Source organism: Pristiophorus japonicus, chromosome 4, assembly GCF_044704955.1.
Source record: "Pristiophorus japonicus isolate sPriJap1 chromosome 4, sPriJap1.hap1, whole genome shotgun sequence".
NCBI classification, from domain to species: domain Eukaryota; kingdom Metazoa; phylum Chordata; class Chondrichthyes; family Pristiophoridae; genus Pristiophorus; species Pristiophorus japonicus.
In genome coordinates, this window is record NC_091980.1 from 244386305 (window position 1) to 244405902 (window position 19598).

The following is a 19598-nucleotide window of genomic DNA, read 5'->3' on the forward strand; positions in this document are numbered from 1 at the left end:
ATGTAGGTTAATATGCATATTGTCAACAGCTAAACCCGAGAGGAGGCTGACATTAGAGTGCCCACTAAGACTTTACAGAACTTTTGTACTTAAGTTGTAGACTCAACAATTACACTTTAGACCATTGCCCTGGGAAACTCGTCATGCAAGAGACGAACCCTGAGCCTCTTGATCAAGAGTACCCAAAGTTTGGATATACCGAGCTAGTGAATTAACCATCTTGATCATGGTGGGCTGACATATTGAGCAATCCCTTGTAACAGTTTCTCCTACAGTGAATTCCCACGTGCAAAAATCTGGACTCAGTGCAAGTAGGTAATAGAACAGTTCACTTGGCACACCAGTTGCTTGGTTCTTAGTTCAGTAAGTCTATCTTTGAAACATTTTCAGGCCTAGTAGAGAATAAGCTGATGTATGTAGTTGGACAAGAAGTGTGATCCCTCATATCAACAGGGTGACTGGTGGGATGGGGGTGGTGGGCTGGTGAAACTAGCAATGCTACCAGTATGTTGGTTTCTGGGTTACAAAATTACTCTATAGGGCCAGTTTTTAGCCAGGGTGGATAACATAGGCACAGATTCTTGCAGACATTTCACACTTCACCTTCATGTGTAGAAGTCCATCTGAGGTTGTTCAGGAAATTTGTCATGAGTTGCATGTTTTATAGTTATTATTTTCCTGCAGGATGTGCATGAAGAGGTGTCTTTTCCCCCACTTTGTGTATTGGTGCGATTGTATCTGATGGGGCAACTGGAGTTGAGAGCAGAGACGTTTATAGAATTCATCAGGTCCTGAGGCTTTCCTGTCTTTCAGATCTTACCTGGTGTGATTTAGGATTCTAGGTTTTAGAGTTGGGCTCCTTTTAGGAATGGACAGGCAGAAGGGAAAGGTTAATTAGACATTGCTCTGCTCTTTTTGCTTTGTAGCCTACAAATTCTGTTGCTTTTCTGAGAAGCTTGTCACCCGATTTATTTTTGCGTTGCAAATTTTCTGCTCTGAACTGGAGGTTTTTTTGTCTTTTTTTCCACTTTACCTGAGGAGTGTTTTTTCAGTGAATACTGGGTCTCCTCTGGCATGGATTACTGCCTCCAGTACATCCATTTTGTGCTCAAGACTTCTCTGGATATGGGGGAACCGTCTACTTGGCACAGCTATAGGTGATTCTCCTCTCAGACCAGACTTGGTGATTTCCCACAACAGTGAGAGATACTGAATTTGCTGCAAATTAAAGCAGGCCAGAAATTTTGGGGGTCTCTCCAAGGAAGGAAGGGGTTGAGGATCTAATAGTGTGATCAGAGGGAGCGATTCATGATAGTTAAAATATTTATCTTTAAAATAACTATTTTTCTGATGAGATATTTACAATTTTGTTTCTTGATGCAGGTTCAGAGGCAGGTGCATCCAACCCTCTCAGCAAAAGAAGATGCCCTCTATTACATAGAAGAATTGATTCTTCAGTTATTAAATATGCTGTGTGTTGCGCAACCTCGGACCGTTCAAGATGTAGAGGTAAGAGTGATGGTGTTTTGTATTTTTACAGATTAAAAATGAATTGCACCCATTAATAGTGTTTGTGTTCTGCACAATTCTAGGCTTGTGTTAATGATTAATTAGTTTAACGTGATTAACTTGTCAAATAGAAGAAACGGGGAATAGATTTGTGACAGGTGATTAAAGACGTGTGGAAGATATTGGCAGTGATTGATGCATAACAATACAATGTGAGAATGGACTATGATGATGACATAGTGCATGTCATCTGTCCTTGAGTAGTTCTCATATTAAGTGGGTTATAGCATTTGATCATAATTCAAACAAGGTCTGCAGAACCTTGTCTTGCATACATTTCTGAAGGTGCAGTAACTTGATCTGCAGCATTAAAGTACAGGTTGAACCACCCTAATCCGGAACCCTCGGGACCTGGCCTGTTCTGGATAAAGGATTTTTCCAGACGAGGGGTGGTCGCGTTAAATTGGATGGTACAGGTACTGAGCAAGGGGATATCTGGGCTGGCTGGCTTGGGGCTAGGAGTGCGGCAGAGAGATTATTGGGAGTTGGGGGGTGGATCGTGGGGTCGGGTCAGTGATTACGGGAGTCGGCAGTGAGGAAGGACTTCAATTTGTTCATGTTGGAGTTCTGCGCATGCGCCACCCGGTGGTCGGGAATGGTTCTGGATAAGGGAGTTCCGGATATTGGAGGTTCAACCTGTATGCTAGTACAGGTACTGTACTAATTGATCCATATATCTGATTCCACATCCGTCTCTGCTCAGCAACTTGGGGGTCAAGTTTCGGGCCGCACCTAGAACGGCGCAGCCCCGCGAGCCACGCCTGATTTCCGCGCTCAAAACCGTGATTTTTTTGATTGATTGATTTATCATTTATTATTGATGATGGCTCTTTATTTGTAAAAGTGATGTGTTTCATGTTTGTAAACTTCCCTCCCCCTCCCCACCCCCCCACCAATCTCTCTTCCTTACACCTGATTTTCTAAGTGTAGGCAAGGTTTTTCTGAGCGTACAAAAATCTACACTTACTCCATTCTAAGTTAGTTTGGAGTAAGTTTTCGCTGCCTAAAGTTGCAAAACAGGTGGAAGTGGCCGGACATGCCCCCTTTTGGAAAAAAAAATCTGTTCTAAATGAAACTGTTCTAACTAACTAGAACTAGCGCAAACTAAATGTCGAGAATTGCAATTTCGAAGATATTCCATTCTAAACTAGTTGCTCCAAAAAAATAGGAGCAACTCAGACCGAAACTTGACCCTTTAGTAACTAATAGTATATTTACACTGCCAGACTGAATTCTCAGTTGACTGTATTTGAGCATTTAACTCCCTAGTGTTAGTCTTCTCTGAATTGCATACTCCACTTTCACATTGGTAGAAGATGTTAAGGCAGATTTAATTCTCATACGAGTTTAGAGCAAGTGCAATATGAAATCAAATGTGAGATCTCAAGGATCAAGCTCAAATTCACTAATTAGCAGTCCAGAAATCCATTGTGTTTTATGTTTCAATTTTTGATAACTACAAATTCCCAGTACACTTTTTAAAAAAGCACTTGTTAGATTATCATATGAAATTTTTAGTTAGAAGCTTCCTGTTCGTAGTAAATTTGAAAAACAAATGAAATTCTACATACAATTTTTTTTCCTTTTATTCATTTATGGTTTGCGAGTGTCGCTGGCAAAGCCAGCATTTATTGCCCATCCCTAATTGCCCTTGAGTAGGTGATGGTGAGCCGCCGGCTTGAACTGCTGCAGTGTTTTCCTAGCAGTCTGATACAACTGTGTCACTTGCTGGACCATTTCAGAGTGCATTTAAGAGTCAATCACATTGCAATGGGTCTGGAGTCATATATAGGTCAGACCGGGTAAAGGAGGCAGATTTTCTTTGCTAAAGGGCATTAATGAACCAGATGGGTTTTTACGACAATCTGGTAGTTTCATGGTCACCATACTGATACTAGCTTTTAAAATTCTTTATGGACATTTGATTGAAGTTATGTAGATATTGGCCTAGAAATCCCGGTCGAGGTCTTCCCGTGGGCGATCGACTGAAAAAGTTTTTTTTTAAAAAGTTGCGCACCTACCTGTTCCTGCTGTGCCCACTAGAGATTCCGGTCCTGAGGCCTTCACTCACTGCACATCAGAGTGCGTGCATGTCGGGACGTCCGTAAGCTGGAGCTGGAATCACATGGCTTTGTGCAGCCAATCCAGGTACAGTATTTTCTCATTCATAACAATGGGAACTCCACTTACGGAGTTCCCATTTATTATGATTGAGAACCCACCAAACACCAAAACCAAAATAAAAATAGAAAAAATACATCACATATTTAGGATTAATTTAAATTAGTTATTTTTGTCTTATTAAAAAAAATATATATTTTTCCGATTTTTTTAAAAAAGTTTTTTTTTTAGTTTTTTAAATTATGGTTTAAAATAAACTTACCTTAGTGGGCAGGGTTTTTAACAATAAAGTGTGTTAAATTTTATTTTACAACTTTTTTAATGTTTTAAAACTCTTATGCCTGTAAAAGTAGGCTATGAACCTGCTTTTATCAGGCACAAGAGTTTTCAGGACATTAGCTGGACAAGATATGGGTAAATACTGCGACCATGCCCATGCGAATGTCCTGGCTGCCGAGATGCGGAGGATCTGTCAAGCTGGAGCATTGTGCGCTGAAAACCGGCTTTTGCGATGCCTTCCCGGGTCCGTACACACTCGGTACGGACCTAGGGAGGCTGGGATTTCGAGGCCATAGTCGTCTTAAGAGATGAGATTAAAGGTTGAGGAAAAATGTGATATTTCTTTGATGAGGATTATTTAAGAGAAGAAAATAGATTGAGAGTTGGGGGTAAAATTAATTTTAAAAAAAACACTCAATTGTAACTCCAAAAAGGATTCATTTGGATGTTAACTGGCTACCAGAGCAGAAAAATAATAATTGAAGTTGTTATGGCACAGGACACAACAAAGAACAAAAAATGGATAGTTCCCTGATGGTTCACTTGGTAAATAAATATATTATCATTTGTAAAATAGAGCCATACAAACGATCAGGGTCCCAGGTTCAATCCCCAGTCTGTGCTGAGTTAACTAATCTCGGGCAGGTTGTTCCAGTCCTACTCTGGTCCCCTTCCTCACTTCTTTTTCCGGTACATTAATGACTGTATCGGTGCTGTTGCCTGTTCTCGCCCTGAACGAGAAAATTTCAGTCACTTTGCATCCAATTTCCACCCTTCCCTCACCTTCACATGATCCATCTCCGACTCTTCCCTTCCCTTCCTCAACGTCTCTGTCTCCATTTCTGGGGATAGGCTATCGTAGTATCCACTATAAGCCCACTGATTCCCACAGCTACCTGGACTACACTTCCTCCCACCCCGAAGGATGCCATTCCATTCTCCCAGTTTCTCCGTCTCTGTCGCATCTGCTCTGATGACGCCACCTTTCACACTCGTGCGTCTGACATGCCTTCCTTTTTCCACAACCGAGGATTCCCCTTCGCTGTGGTTAACATGGCCCTCGACCGTGTCCGTTCTATTTCCTGCACCCCTGCTCTCACCCCTTCCCCTCCCTCTCAGAACCACGACAGGGTTCCCCTTGCCCTCGCCTTTCACCCCACCAGCCTCCACGTTCAACGGATCATCCTCCGCCATTTCCACCCCCTTCAGAGTGATCCCACCACCAATCACATCTTCCCCTCCCCTCTCAGCATTCTGAAGGGAACACTCCCTCCACGACACCCTGGTCCATTCCGCAGTCACCCCCAGCACCCCCTTCTCTTCCCGCAGCACCTTCCCGTGCAAGCGCAGGAGATGCAACACCTGCCCTTTTACCTCCTCACTTCCCACTATCCAGCGTCCTAAATATTCCTTCCAGCTGAAACAGCGATTTACTTGTACTTTGAATTTAGTATACTGTATTCACTGCTCACGATGTTATCTCCTCTACATTGGGGAGACCAAACACAGATTGGGTGACCGCATTGCGGAGCACCTCCGTTCAGTCCATAAGTGTGACCCTGAGCTGTCACTTTAATTCCCCGCTCCCTCTCCTCCGACATCTCCGTTCTCTGCCTCCAATGAAGCTCAACGCAAGCTCGAGGAACAGCACGTCATCTTTCGTTTAGGCACTTTACAGCCTTCTGGACTCAACATCGAGTTCAACAATTTCACAACATAACCTCTGCCCATTTTTGGCTCACTTCCCCCCCCCCCCCCCCCCCCCGCCAATCTTATCTTTTTTTTTCTCTTTGTCTCCAATGGCAGCTGGTCATTATTCCGCCATTCGCACCCTATCGAGACTAACCTTTTTCTAACCTCTGTCATTACCATTTCAATTCAGCCCATCACCCCTTTTGTCTCTAATCTCTCCTGTCCTTCCACCCTATGACACAAATAACCTTCCAGAAGTACTAGGGGACCGAGGGTCTAGTGAGGAGGAGGAACTGAAGGATATCCTTATTAGGCGGGGAATTGTTTTAGGGAAATTGATGGGATTGAAGGCCGATAAATCCCCGGGGCTTGATAGTCTGCATCCCAGAGTACTTAAAGAAGTGGCCCTAGAAATAGTGGATGCATTGGTGATCATTTTCCAACAGTCTATCGACTCTGGATCAGTTCCTATGGACTGGAGGGTAGCTAATGTAACACCATTTTTTAAAAAGGGAGGGAGAGAGAAAACGGGTAATTATAGATCGGTTAGCCTGACATCAGTAGTGGGTAAAATGTTAGAATCAATTATTAAGGATGAAATAGCAGCGTATTTGGAAAGCAGTGACAGGATCGGTCCAAGTTATCATGGGTTTATGAAAGGGAAATCATGCTTGAGAAATCTTCTGGAATTTTTTGAGGATGTAACTAATAGAGTGGACAAGGGAGAACCAGTGGATGTGGTGTATTTGGACTTTCAAAAGGCTTTTGACAAGGTCCCACACAAGAGATTGGTGTGCAAAATCAAAGCACATGGTATTGAGGGTAATGTACTGACGTAGATAGAGAACTGGTTGGTAGACAGGAAGCAGAGAATCGGGATAAACTGGTCCTTTTCAGAATGGCAGGCAGTGACTAGTGGAGTGCCGCAGGGCTCAGTGCTGGGACCCCAGCTCTTTACAATATACATTAATGATTTAGATGAAGGAATTGAGTGTAATATCTCCAAGTTTGCAGATGACACTAAACTGGGTGATGGTGTGAGTGTAAATACGGATTCTTTTTCCCTCAATCTGTTTCAGCGAATACACTGACACGCGAACACCTCTTGCCTTTTCTGTAAAAGACCTTTATTGAAGATTCTCCGGCCGGGACTTGTCAAGACAAAGGAACACTCTCAATCAGAGCCTGTTTACCTTCCCCTGGACAAGCCCCTTTTCAGCACGAAAAGCACAGTAGATATACATTTTCAAAACAGAACACATTTGATTAGCACTTGGTCTATCCAATCCCTTTCTGCCTCCCCCCGAGTACGTCCAATGGCAGGCAAGAAAGTCTCCCAATTAGGGCTGGTGTCAGGTAGGTTAGTTATAGCTTTGCGACACTGTCTTCCCTTATCAGTAAAGAACCCAATTAGTTTCTCTTCCTCCTTATCAGTAGAAGCTATTATTTTTCCCTTCCTATCTAGAATTGCTTTCTTTCTTTGTGCTGCCTTGGGCTTTCTCATGACCCGTGTCTAACCTCAACTTCAACTCTTGGTAACCCCTTTTTTTTCTGTTGATTCTGCAGTTGTCTGCATCTTGACCATTTCTTTAGCTATTTTCGCATGATTCCCTATCTCCATCCTTTTGCCACCTTCTCTAGCCATCTACCACTTTCGCAACTCTTTTACACATTCTCATTCCCCCCTTTTATCATTCCATGGTGCTTATTCCAGGAGTATCGCGTTCAACCTTGCACATTCTCTTTCCTGATGCTCCTTGTTGTCTGTGAGTCCGCCTCGAGCCTCTTCACAAGGTCTTATCAATGTCTGTTTAGGTTCTCACATCGTATCCTGTCGGAATATTATTGAATTGATAACTTCTGGAGCCTTGGTACAAGGCCGAAGAGAAGCCTTTTACCTCCTTATGGGCCAGTGCAGGAACCAGCACTTTAACCCTTGTCCCACTGGTACCCCTAATGCCAAATTTTTCTCTTGCATTTCCCCCCTTTTGGCCCTTGGCTATATGCCAAGCTGGCCATATTTCCCAATAACTATCTCCCTGTAGGCAAGTTCCAGATAGGTTTGTTCACCTGGGTGGCCATCTCCCAAGCTTTGGGACCTTCTGAAACCTTCCCACAGAGCTATATAAAGTAAGTCCTTCCTGTAGGACTGCTTAAATTTTTATCTCTTATGGCCTTAATCATAGTGCGTTCCCTGACTTATCGTTTGGCCTGTTTAATTCGTGCACATGTTAATCCCATCATGACCATCAGAACCAGACCCTGTATTACTACAAGTACATGTGATATTATTCTTATCCATGGGTGAATTTGAATATTAAGTCCAATGTCCCACAGCTTTGAGTACCAGGGCTGATCAGCCAGCATTGCGTTAGTGTCTCTCTGTAAGTTGTCTATTTCTTCCATTAGCCGGACATACTGTCGTCTTTGATTCTGGATTCCTTGCACCAAACGTAATTGTTCCTCATTTAGTTCCGGTATCTGTTTGCCTTGCGGTTCCCATACCACCTCTTCGTACCCCTCTCGGAGGGTATCCGTGATTGTTCCGTCGATGATTTCCGTTGTCTCTGGATGTATATGATATCTGTCTATGTCTATTTCTACTTGGGTCTGAAGCAGAAATTAGGAGTAATGAGGACACGGGGTGACTCCTCCCCTGGTCTTAATGGTTAAGTTGGCTGCCCCCGTGCTCGCGCATCACTCTCCGTTCCCTTGCGGGGCAGCGATGGTCTCAAGATCGTGTTCAAGAGGAGTGATGCTCAGCATGCATCCGTTTGTTTGGTGGAATCTGCAATCATCATTCGTCATTCGTGGTGTACCTCGACATAAAACCACTTGGTTAATTTTATAGCAGTCAGTTATATTAATGCCTTTGGTACTATTGTTAATTTTAATCACCCGTCTGGCAGGCTGATGGTAACGTAACCGAGTTTGGTTTCTCACTTCACCAATATTATCGATCTGATATAAGGGTTACATCATACTGTGGTATGGACAACACAAATCCATCATATTCACCCACCCATTAATACATCTGAATTTCGGCACCCATGCGTGACTATTCCTTCGTACCTCGCATGTGTTATTCATTTTTTTAAATCTAGAGTCCAATTGTTAAGTATGCTGTTCGGAATCCAATCTGGTATGTCTCCATTCTGGAGTTGCTCCAAATTATGTTGTACCTCACTTAATATCCAGGCCCCATACCCGGAGCAAACTATCTCAGCCTGTAATCGTTTACTTATATCTTTCCCCATTCCGTGGATCAATTTTATTGTCTTGGCATTTCGGCAATGTATGAGCCACTTGTAACAGTTCTCCTTCCGCGCCATCTCCCAACTGCGCTTGTAGGGCTTGGTTATCCAAGTCCCTCCCCACTAAACCACTCAAGACTACGCCATTAAGTTGTTAACCCGGTCGTATATTGCCTACAGGCTTATGGAATTCATCGTCATAACCCCTACCACATAACCCGTGCCTAGCGTTTCCAGTATTCCCCTTTTTTTTCGACCTTGCCCTGTTCCATTTCTGACATTAAATCTCAGGGTAGTGGGTTCTGGGCCTTCAAGGATCCGTTGTGCCAGGTTCTGGTATAGACTTATAGTTTCATTCCCACAGAAGCTAGGAAAAATGATATCCATTTGGCTTAGGATAAGTAGTCGCTGACGCACCCCAAATTATATCCTTTCTTTAGTATCTTTTATTACTAGCCCCCACCTTTGCTCCGTTCTGTTCCCACCCTTCTGTTTCTTGCGGGGTGGATTTGGCTGCTTGTTTGCAGCTTCGTCCGCCCAGGCATGAGCTTCTAGAACTGAAATTCCATCCAGTTGGATTTCTGCGCCCTTCCCCTTTTAGTCCTATGAACTTGCTCCTGTCCTCGGAATCTACTGGCGCCCATGGCATCGGCAGCCTGCTGCATTACAACCTTACTTAATACACTATACATAGCCATGCGTTAAAATATGTTCTGTCCTTGCTCCAGTCCTTGGCTGCTGGGTTGCATATTTCGGCAGTCAAATTAAACAAAGCTAGTTCATGTAGTTGTGTCTTTCCTGCATGTGCTATATCTCTCGTAGTCCATCTGTATTATCCAGTGCTTGCGTGGGCCTTAAGGTCCCCAGTATCCTGAGTCTCCAGAGTCGAAGTAGCCGCTGCGGTCCCATCTCGGTGAGTGTTTTATCTGCAAATTTTAAACAGATAGCCTGGTCGTCACCAGGTGTTAGGTTCTGGTCTACTCATCTTTTATCCATGCATGTCGCGGTCACTCTGTGAAATCGGAGGTAAGGGTTAGGTTGAGTTTGTAGACTACACTTACCCACCGTGGGGTACATTGGCTCTATTGCCATAGGTGATGGTGCTATGGCTGCGCACTGCACTATCCGTCTGGCCCCGTTTTTAAAAAAAAATCTCTTCCAGCTTATTTATCTTAGCTTTTAACTCTTGAATTTGTTTTGTTTGAGTATCTTTCTTTTATTTGTATCAGGCGAGTATTATTACATAGGCTAGTTCTGTTTTTATTTTTATTCTGACTATCGCACCATTTCCTCTGTTAGGTGAGTCTTTTTTTTATTGTATTAAGAAATCCAAATTAATAATGTCCAGTATAAAATAGCTGTCAATGGAAAGGGTTAACTCCTTTACAGGTTTGTTAAGAAAGCCTGATGTCATTACGTGGCTTCACGTAATCATCCGAAAAATTCTTTTTTTTTAAGTCTTTGTGCCTTCAAAACTTGCTTAGAAATTAGGAATCTGTTAAAAAAGCAGAAATCATTAGGTAAAGTCGTCATAATAAAAGTCTTCTCATCAGGGAAGACGGCATTTTAGAGTAAACTCCAATGTTTTCTAAGATTTTTTTTTGATTGATTTAAAACGAGACCACACATTTTTAATAGCTATTTTGTTTACTGAAATCCAAATTTCACACAAGCTGTGTACATTCTAACATTTCGTTTTATTTTACGGTCCCGTTCACTAGGCAAATCTTGTGTTTTATTTCTCTCTCGGCACAAAATCTAAACATCCGTGCCAGTTCCGTTTTCTATAAGAATTTTAAAATTCAGTAAGATTCTCTAATTCCCAGTTTTTTTTTTGTGCTGAGTTCGCATAGCTTAGATCTTTTCTCCTCGTTATTTTCAAAACCCTCCTGCTTGTTTAGACTGTTCGGGACTTTTCTTGATAAACAACGTCCATTTTGGAAATCTTTCAAACTGGAGTGAAACTTTCTCATAATTTAAAATCATTATCACTGTAGAGTGTCTTTTACCTCTTCCAATTTTTTTTTTCCTTTTCCTAATTAAACCAATATCTTTTTCACAGCAAACATCAACTAGTATTTAGTAAGTTATGTCTTTTTCCATCACAAACACATTTTTTTCAGCACTTATTTATTACGTTACATCTTTTTTTTCAGATCTCCTTTCTTCAAATTAGGTTTTGTATTTTACACGGAGGGCTCGTGACTCCATAAATTTGTTAATTTAAAATCATTTGTTTACTTTCAAAATGGCGTCTTTATCTTTTTCTTTTCTCCATAACTAGAATGGAGTCAGCAATTAGGCTTTGAGGGCTGCTTTTCGTTATCTCAAAATGCTCCAGTTTCAAAGTCGTTAAAATCTCTCTTCTAAACTGCTAAAGCTTGCTGTTTTTAACATTTTTCAAAAGTCCCTTTTACACCTTCGCCGATAGCTCGCCACTCACCCAGCAGTTTGACCTGATCCCTGAAGGTATTTCTAGATTGTTTCCAAACCCTGTAGTTTTATATCTCCTTTTTTCTTTAAGAGATCAGATTTAATTTAGTCTTTTTTTTTGAATCCACCTCAGTATTTTGCTGTGCCTTCTCTGAATATCTCAAAATCCCAATTCAAACTTTGTAATTTCAATCTTTATTTAAAACCTTTTTTTTTGAGCTAGAAGCTTTTTTAAAAGGAATTCTTTATCTCATTCTGAGACTAAATTTATGTCTTTCAACCCAGTGTAATCAATCATTGCATGTTTTCTTTCGACAAGTAAGTGAGCGTGTCAAATAAATTATTTTTTTTCAACCACCGGGACTATGTATTTTTTATCTTTTACTCAACAACCCTATCCTTTGTGCATTTCCTAGCTCCGTAACTTATCATCCGAATAAATCCACACCTGCGTTTCTAACTTAAAATGTCTTAAAACTTCCCACAAGGGTTGAAAAAACTCACTCTGTTTAGAGAAGTGGGTGGAGCTAAAATAAGCAACCAGCTGCTCCACTCCTCCAAACAGGCTTTTTAAAAAAAAAAACATGAATACATAAAAATTAATTCCGCAGTCAAAAAAATCACACAAGTACTTTCATTCAAAACAGACATTCACAAAAGTCTCTCTTCATTCAACAAAGCTTATTAATTAATTTTTTCCTTTGGCCAGCTCTATTTTTGGATCCATGATTGCCCATTCCCGCGTCGCCCCGCGGTAAAGAAATATTTTATCCTAACACAATTCCTTTTATCCTTGCACAATTCCTCGCGTTGCCCTGTGATTTAGTGCTACACAATGTCGCCCCGCGGTTTAGTTCTACACAATTTCCCTTTTCTTCCGCGTCGCCCCGCGGGTTTCCTATTCGCGTCGCCGCGCGATTGTCTATTTCCCTATCCTCCGCGTCGCCGCGCGGTTCTCCTATTCGCGTCGCCGCGCGATTGTCTATTTCCCTATCCCTCCGTGTCGCCGCGTGATTGTCTATTTCCCTATCCCTCAGCGTCGCCGCGCGGTTCGCGTCGCCGTGCGATTTAAGTCCAATCAGCGCCTAGACGGACTAAGTGATATATAAAGTCGACTTCGTACCTGACTTGGACACTTATTTCCTAAGTTAAAAGGTATTCGCCAGATTGACCTGGATCTCGTTCAGACGCCACCTGAGAACCAGCGTGTGGCCAAACTTTCCTCAGACTTTTGGAACTGAAGGAAACTGAAGTGGTATTTTAAAGGGTACTCACTCCAGTGGCCACTTTCCTCCCGTCTCGTCCAAGGCTAGTCTGGCTCTTAATTCGCAAGCTTTCGGCAGCCGTCCGTTGAGATCCCACTTCTGACACCAAATGTAAATACGGATTCTTTTTCCCTCAATCTGTTTCAGCGAATACACTGACACGCGAACACCTCTTGCCTTTTCTGTAAAAGACCTTTATTGAAGATTCTCCGGCCGGGACTTGTCAAGACAAAGGGACACTCTCAATCGGAGCCTGTTTACCTTCCCCTGGACAAGCCCCTTTTCAGCGCGAAAAGCACAGTAGATATACATTTTCAAAACAGAACACATTTGATTAGCACTTGGTCTATCCAATCCCTTTCTGCCTCTCCCCCGAGTACATCCAATGGCAAGCAAGAAAGTCTCCCAATTAGGGCTTGTGTCAGGTCAGGTTAGTTATAGCTTTGCTACACTGTCTTCCCTTATCAGTAAAGAACCCAATTAGTTTCTCTTCCTCCTTATCAGTAGAAGCTATTACTTTTCCCTTCCTATCTAGAATTGATTTATTTCTTTGTGCTGCCTTGGGCTTTCTCATGACCCGTGTCTAACCTCAACTTCAACTCTTGATAACCCCTTTTTTTTCTGTTGATTCTGCAGTTGTCTGCATCTTGACCATTTCTTTAGCTATTTTTGCAAGATTCCCTATCTCCATTCTTTTGCCACCTTCTCTAGCCATCTACCACTTTCGCAACTCTTTTACACATTCTCATGAGCTGTGAGGAGGACGCTAAGAGGCTGCAGGGTGATTTAGACAGGTTAGGTGAGTGGGCAAATGCATGGCAGATGCAGTATAATGTGGATAAATGTATGGTTATCTACTTTGGGGGCAAAAACACGAAGGCAGAATATTAATTGAATGGCGGCAGATTAGGAAAAGGGGAGGTGCAACGAGACCTGGATGTCATGGTTCATCAGTCATTGAAAGTTGGCATGCAGGTACAGCAGGCAGTGAAGAAGGCAAATGGTATGTTGGCCTTCATAGCTAGGGGATTTGAGTATAGGAGCAGTGTGGTCTTACTGCAGTTGTACAGGGCCTTGGTGAGGCCTCACCTGGAAAATTGTGTTCAATTTTGGTCTCCTAATCTGAGGAAGGACATTCTTGCTATTGAAGGAGTGCAGCGAAGGTTCACCAGACTGATTCCCGGGATGGCAGGACTGACATATGAAGAGAGACTGGATCAACTGAGCCTTTGTACACTGGAGTTTAGAAGGTTGAGAGGGGATCTCATAGAAACATATAAAATTCTGATGGGACTGGACAAGTTAGATGCGGGAAGAATGTTCCCGATGTTGGGGAAGTCCAGAACCAGGGGACACAGTCTAAGGATAAGGGGTAAGCCATTTAGGACCGAGATGAGGAGAAAATTCTTCACTCAGAGTTGTTAACCAGTGGAATTCCCTACCGCAGAGAGTTGTTGATGCCAGTTCATTCGATATATTCAAGAGGGAGTTAGATATGGCTCTTACGGCTAAGGGGATCAAGGGGCATGGAGAGAAAGCAGGAAAGGGGTACTGAGGGAATGATCAGCCATGATCTTATTGAATGGTGATGCAGGCTCGAAGGACCGAATGGTCTACTCCTGCACCTATTTTCTATGTTTCTTTATCACAGACATTCCCTTTGTTCTTCCCCTCCCCCTTTCAGTGCTCCTTAAGATCTGTTCATTTTGAACATTCGACAATTCTGACGAAGGGTCACCGACCTGAAACTTTAACTCTGTTTTTCTCTCCACGGATGCTGCCTGACCCGCTGAGATTTCCAGCATTTTCTGTTTATATTTCAGATTCCAGCATCCGCAGTACTTTGCTTTTGTATTGATGATATAGGGCTTCTGTACTACTTGTGTAGGAATCGAGATCATCTGGGAGGAAGCTCCAGATGCAGGCACTCTTGCAATGCAAATAACCTCAGGGTATTAGTACCCAGATTATTTTAAGCTACTGTGCTTGCATCTCCTGCAGTGGTATACCAATATGAGAAGTATTGCCAGATGACCAGGCTCCTGCAGCAGTTAGCTGGATGCTCTGAATAGGATTGTAGCTCAGGACATTGTCCTCCATGGGTAGGCATAGTTTTGAACAAAAACAACATACATTTATATAGCTTGCATAAGAGTGTGATGAATTTGCCCTTTCCCATTAAAGGTCCCTTTAGTGATTGGGTAGATCTTGAAATTTAAAATTTGGTTCTACGGAGGTATAAACTTTTAACAAGTCTTAAAGGCCTGGAATTTTGTTCCAGTGCTAACACATTTTATCCAGCATGTACAGCCAGTAGCTAAAAGAATACTTTCCTCTAAATCTGTTTCTGTTTTATATTTCCTCAGTCAATGGTATGAGGAGGTTCACTGAACAGCAGTAGATATGTTTTTAATCCTGTTTACAAGAGTACTTTTATTTAAATGGTCTATATTAATTTGATTCAGTTACACTTGTTGGAATTAGGAACACTTTTGAAGTCACTTTTCTAAATATTGTAATGTACCAGCATTCAGTATTTAAAGATTTTTTTTAAGTATCAATAGACAAAATTAATTAATTTAATCATAATTGACCCCTCTATTATTTACCATAATGGAGGGGGTCTGCCTGATGATTAAGCTCCTGAAATTTTGCACAAATGATACAGCAATACCTTAAGCACAGGAATAAAGGCGGGTACAATGCACACAAATTTAATTTCTCTTGGGATAAGGTTGATTTATGTCAGATGTGAGGCAACCAATGTCGGTGAGTTAAGTAATGAGGAGACGTCTCACGCAAAGCATTATTCTGCAAATGTTTTGTTAATTGGAGTCTCGCTAGTTATTTTAACAGATTGATTTCTAAAAAGGTACTGAAAGCCAAATGTCCTATATAAAAACGTACAACTGGAATTTGTTTGTACTTCATGAACACTAACTTAGTAATGCTGCTCAGTTAAATATTCTGGTTATGGAGTATGTGGACATTATTTTATTCAAGTTTTGATTTTGGAGAACGTTGGGATTTACTGTAATAGCTTAATTATCAGTTTTAAAGTTTTTAACAATATTTTGAATTTTGATCGTGAGCAGTAAAACTTGTCTTGCGATGTTATTTAAGCTGTCATTCTTCATGTGTTATATTCAAGATGAATACATTTATTCTCCTTTTCCTCTTAGGAGCGTGTTCAGAAGACTTTCCCACATCCAATTGACAAATGGGCTATTGCTGATGCACAGTCTGCTATTGAAAAACGTAGACGGAGGAATCCTCTTCTTTTACCAGTGGACAAAATACATCCTTTATTAAAGGTGCTCCTATGCTTATGTAATTTAAAATGAATAGTACTGTAAACTTTGAACTATATTGCTTAAATGCTTACTTTGGTTGTCAAATGACTGCAATTAGGAATATTTTTGGTGCCATGGAATATTTGGTCAACTGGATATGACTTTAATCTTGTTAAACATGAATTAATTCCACAATATGACATTGTTTAACTCCATAGAAGGTAAATCTCATTGTAAATGGGAGGATTTGATTGTGGCAAGAGTTTCGGTTTCCCCTGACAGCGTATCTATGATGTGCTCTTCCAGGTTGCGTCTACTACCATTTTCTGGCTTCCCTGCCAATCAGTTTTGTAGAAGCTTTTTGTGTCATTATATTCTGTTCTGTATTGGAATCATAGTAGCATTTTTAAATTGAACTTCAGGTATACAATGATTACCATGTGATATAACTCTGTCCACATTATGGTTTGTAAGGACATACAGTTATGCATTATTGACACGATAATGTGTAGTTTAAAAGCAATATACAATTGTCAAAGCATCCCAGCTATATAACCAGCAGGAAGTCATAAAATTTGTCTTCTGGGGTGGCAGAATTCTAGGGGAGCCGATTCCATCATGGAGGAGATGCTGACACCAGGGGTGGTATTCTGGGGGAGCCTTGTTTGGTTGTCATTTTCTATTCTTTCAGGTTTGTTTGGCTTACCCTTCTGAGAGCAATGTGTAGTATGCTATTGCGAATTGAAGCAGATTCTTGCTTACCCACTCTAGGGGCCCAAGTTTCCACAGGATAAAAAACGGGCGCCCCTCCGAGCTGGGCGCCCATTTTTCACGCTTAAAACGGCGCCTAAAAAAAAACCTTACAATTCTGGAGTGTTCTGCAGCTCCTTGTCTGCCTGGCGCGGCGCCCAGGGGGGCGGAGCCTACACTCGTGCCGATTTTATAAGTGGGATTGGGCGGGTACTATTTAAATTAGTTTTTTTTCCTGCCGGCAACGCTGCGCGTGCGCGTTGGAGCGTTCGCGCAGTGTGAAAAAACATTGGCACTCGGCCATTTTTGTAGTTCTTTGTAGCTGTTTAATTTTTGAACATTTTTTTAATAAAAGCACATTAGCACTTGCAGCCTTCTCACTGTCTCCTTCCCCCCTCCCCCGCGGGAACGAAATGGCTGTTACCCCCCCCCCCCCCCCTCCCCTCCCCTCCACGGGAACAAAGCGGCTGTTCCCTTCCCCCCCCCCTCCACGGGAACAAAGCGGCTGTTCCCTTCCCCCCTCCCCTCCCCTCCACGGGAACAAAGCGGCTGTTCCCCCCCCCCCCCCCTCCACGGGAAAAAAGCGGCTGTTCCCCCCCCCCCCCTCCACGGGAACGAAGCGGCTGTTCCCTTCCCCCCCCCCCCCCCTTTCCACGGGAACAAAGCGGCTGTTCCCTCCCCCCCCCTCCACGGGAACGAAATGGCTGTTACCCCCCCCCCCCCCCCCTCCCCTCCCCTCCACGGGAACAAAGCGGCTGTTCCCCCCCCCCCCCCCCCCCCCCCCTCCACGGGAACGAAGCGGCTGTTCCCTTCCCCCCCCCCCCCCCCTTTCCACGGGAACAAAGCGGCTGTTCCCTTCCCCCCCCCCCCCCCTTTCCACGGGAACAAAGCGGCTGTTCCCTTCCCCCCCCCTCCCCTCCCACGGGAACAAAGCGGCTGTTCCCTTCCCCCCTCCCCTTCCACGGGAACAAAGCGGCTGTTCCCTTCCCCCCCCCCCCCTCCCCTCCCACGGGAACAAAGCGGCTGTCTCCTCCCCCCCCCCCCTTCCACGGGAACAAAGCGGCTGTTCCCTTCCCCCCTCCCCTCCCCTCCACGGGAACAAAGCGGCTGTTTCCCCCCCCCCCCCCCCCCCTTTCCACGGGAACAAAGCGGCTGTTCCCTTCCCCCCCCCCCCCCCTCCCCTCCCACGGGAACAAAGCGGCTGTTCCCTTCCCCCCTCCCCTTCCACGGGAACAAAGCGGCTGTTCCCTTCCCCCCCCCCCCCCCCTCCCCTCCCACGGGAACAAAGCGGCTGTTCCCTCCCCCCTCCCCTCCCACGGGAACAAAGCGGCTGTCTCCTCCCCCCCCCCCTTCCACGGGAACAAAGCGGCTGTCTCCTCCCCCCCCCCCCTTCCACGGGAACAAAGCGGCTGTTCCCTTCCCCCCTCCCCTCCCCTCCACGGGAACAAAGCGGCTGTTTCCCCCCCCCCCCCCCCCCCCTTTCCACGGGAACAAAGCGGCTGTTCCCTTCCCCCCTCCCCTTCCACGGGAACAAAGCGGCTGTTCCCTTCCCCCCTCCCCTCCCCTCCACGGGAACAAAGCGGCTGTTCCCTTCCCCCCTCCCCTCCCCTCCACGGGAACAAAGCGGCTGTTTCCCCCCCCCCCCCCCCCCCCTTTCCACGGGAACAAAGCGGCTGTTCCCTTCCCCCCTCCCCTTCCACGGGAACAAAGCGGCTGTTCCCTTCCCCCCTCCCCTCCCCTCCACGGGAACAAAGCGGCTGTTCCCTTCCCCCCTCCCCTCCCCTCCACGGGAACAAAGCGGCTGTTCCCTTCCCCCCTCCCCTCCCCTCCACGGGAACAAAGCGGCTGTTCCCTCCCCCCCCCCCCCCCCCTCCCCTCCACGGGAACAAAGCGGCTGTTCCCCCCCCCCCCCCCCCCCCCCCCCCTCCACGGGAACGAACGGCTGCAGAATTCTCCCTGGCTGAAGCACTTTCACACAGGTAGGAAGATGGTTTATTTAATCTTTTCTTTGCTTATAAATGTTTATTCAGGTTGGATTTATTTGTATAATATTTGTATAAGTATAAATAAGGATTTATTGTAGAATTTAATGAGTTCCCCTCCCCCCTCCTCCCCCCCCACCTCGTTCTGGACGCCTAATTTGTAACCTGCACCTGATTTTTTAATGTGTAGAACAGGTTTTTTCAATTCTACAAAAATCTTCACTTGCTCCATTCTACTTTAGTTTGGAGTACGTTTTCACTGTGGAAACTTTCAAATCAGGCGTCAGTGGCCGGACACGCCCCCTTTTGAAGAAAAAATTCTGTTCCAAACTAGAACTGTTCGATCTGACCAGAACTGCAGAAAAAAAAATGTGGAGAATTGCGATTTCTAAGATAGTCCGTTCTCCACCAGTTGCTCCTAAAAATCAGGCGCAAATCATGTGGAAACTTGGGCCCTAGATATTGTCAGTGTATTGCTGAGCTGCACCATAGTAAGGGAATACATCTTCTTGCTATTTGCAGTGAGAACTGTGCTATCCTGTGTAATCCCTTGGTAAAAGGTCAGGTTTACACAGAATAGTTCATGAAGACTGTTGGGTCTGTAATAAACCTTGCAGAAGGGCTCAGAATGTAGGTAGGCTGAGAACTTCTGTAGACTTGTAACCTTGAGGCCACAGCACTTCTCATTTTCATCTGAGGAAGGGGGATGTAGTTGGTGGAGCTTGTGTGAAATGTTGTATATTTGGTGTATTATTTTGAACAGGATCCCTGTTCCGAAAAATTGGAGTTGGGTTTGAGTAGCGTGCATGTTAATGCACAAAGTGTTCGAAACAAAATTGAACCGTTAATAATTATGCCTAGGATGTAGTAGTTATAACTGAGATGTGGCTTGGGTTTGGACAGGATTGGGAACTTAATATTCCTAGTTCTGAAATTATCAAGAGAGATGGGGAGGGGGAA

The 19598-nt window shown here is 44.1% G+C and overlaps 1 protein-coding gene across 3 annotated transcripts in view; it reads left to right on the forward strand.

The window, feature by feature from the left end:
* Positions 1–19598, forward strand: part of sos2 (son of sevenless homolog 2 (Drosophila)) — a 165754-nt gene that overhangs the window by 62543 nt on the left and 83613 nt on the right. For all 3 annotated transcript variants that reach the window (XR_011593122.1, XM_070879245.1, XM_070879246.1), the window contains exons 2-3: positions 1384–1509; positions 15796–15927. Coding sequence is in view for 2 of the 3 variants with exons in the window: in XM_070879245.1 (XP_070735346.1) it covers positions 1384–1509; positions 15796–15927 (258 nt within the window). In the remaining variant the exon portion in view is untranslated. The remainder of the gene's footprint in view (positions 1–1383; positions 1510–15795; positions 15928–19598) is intronic.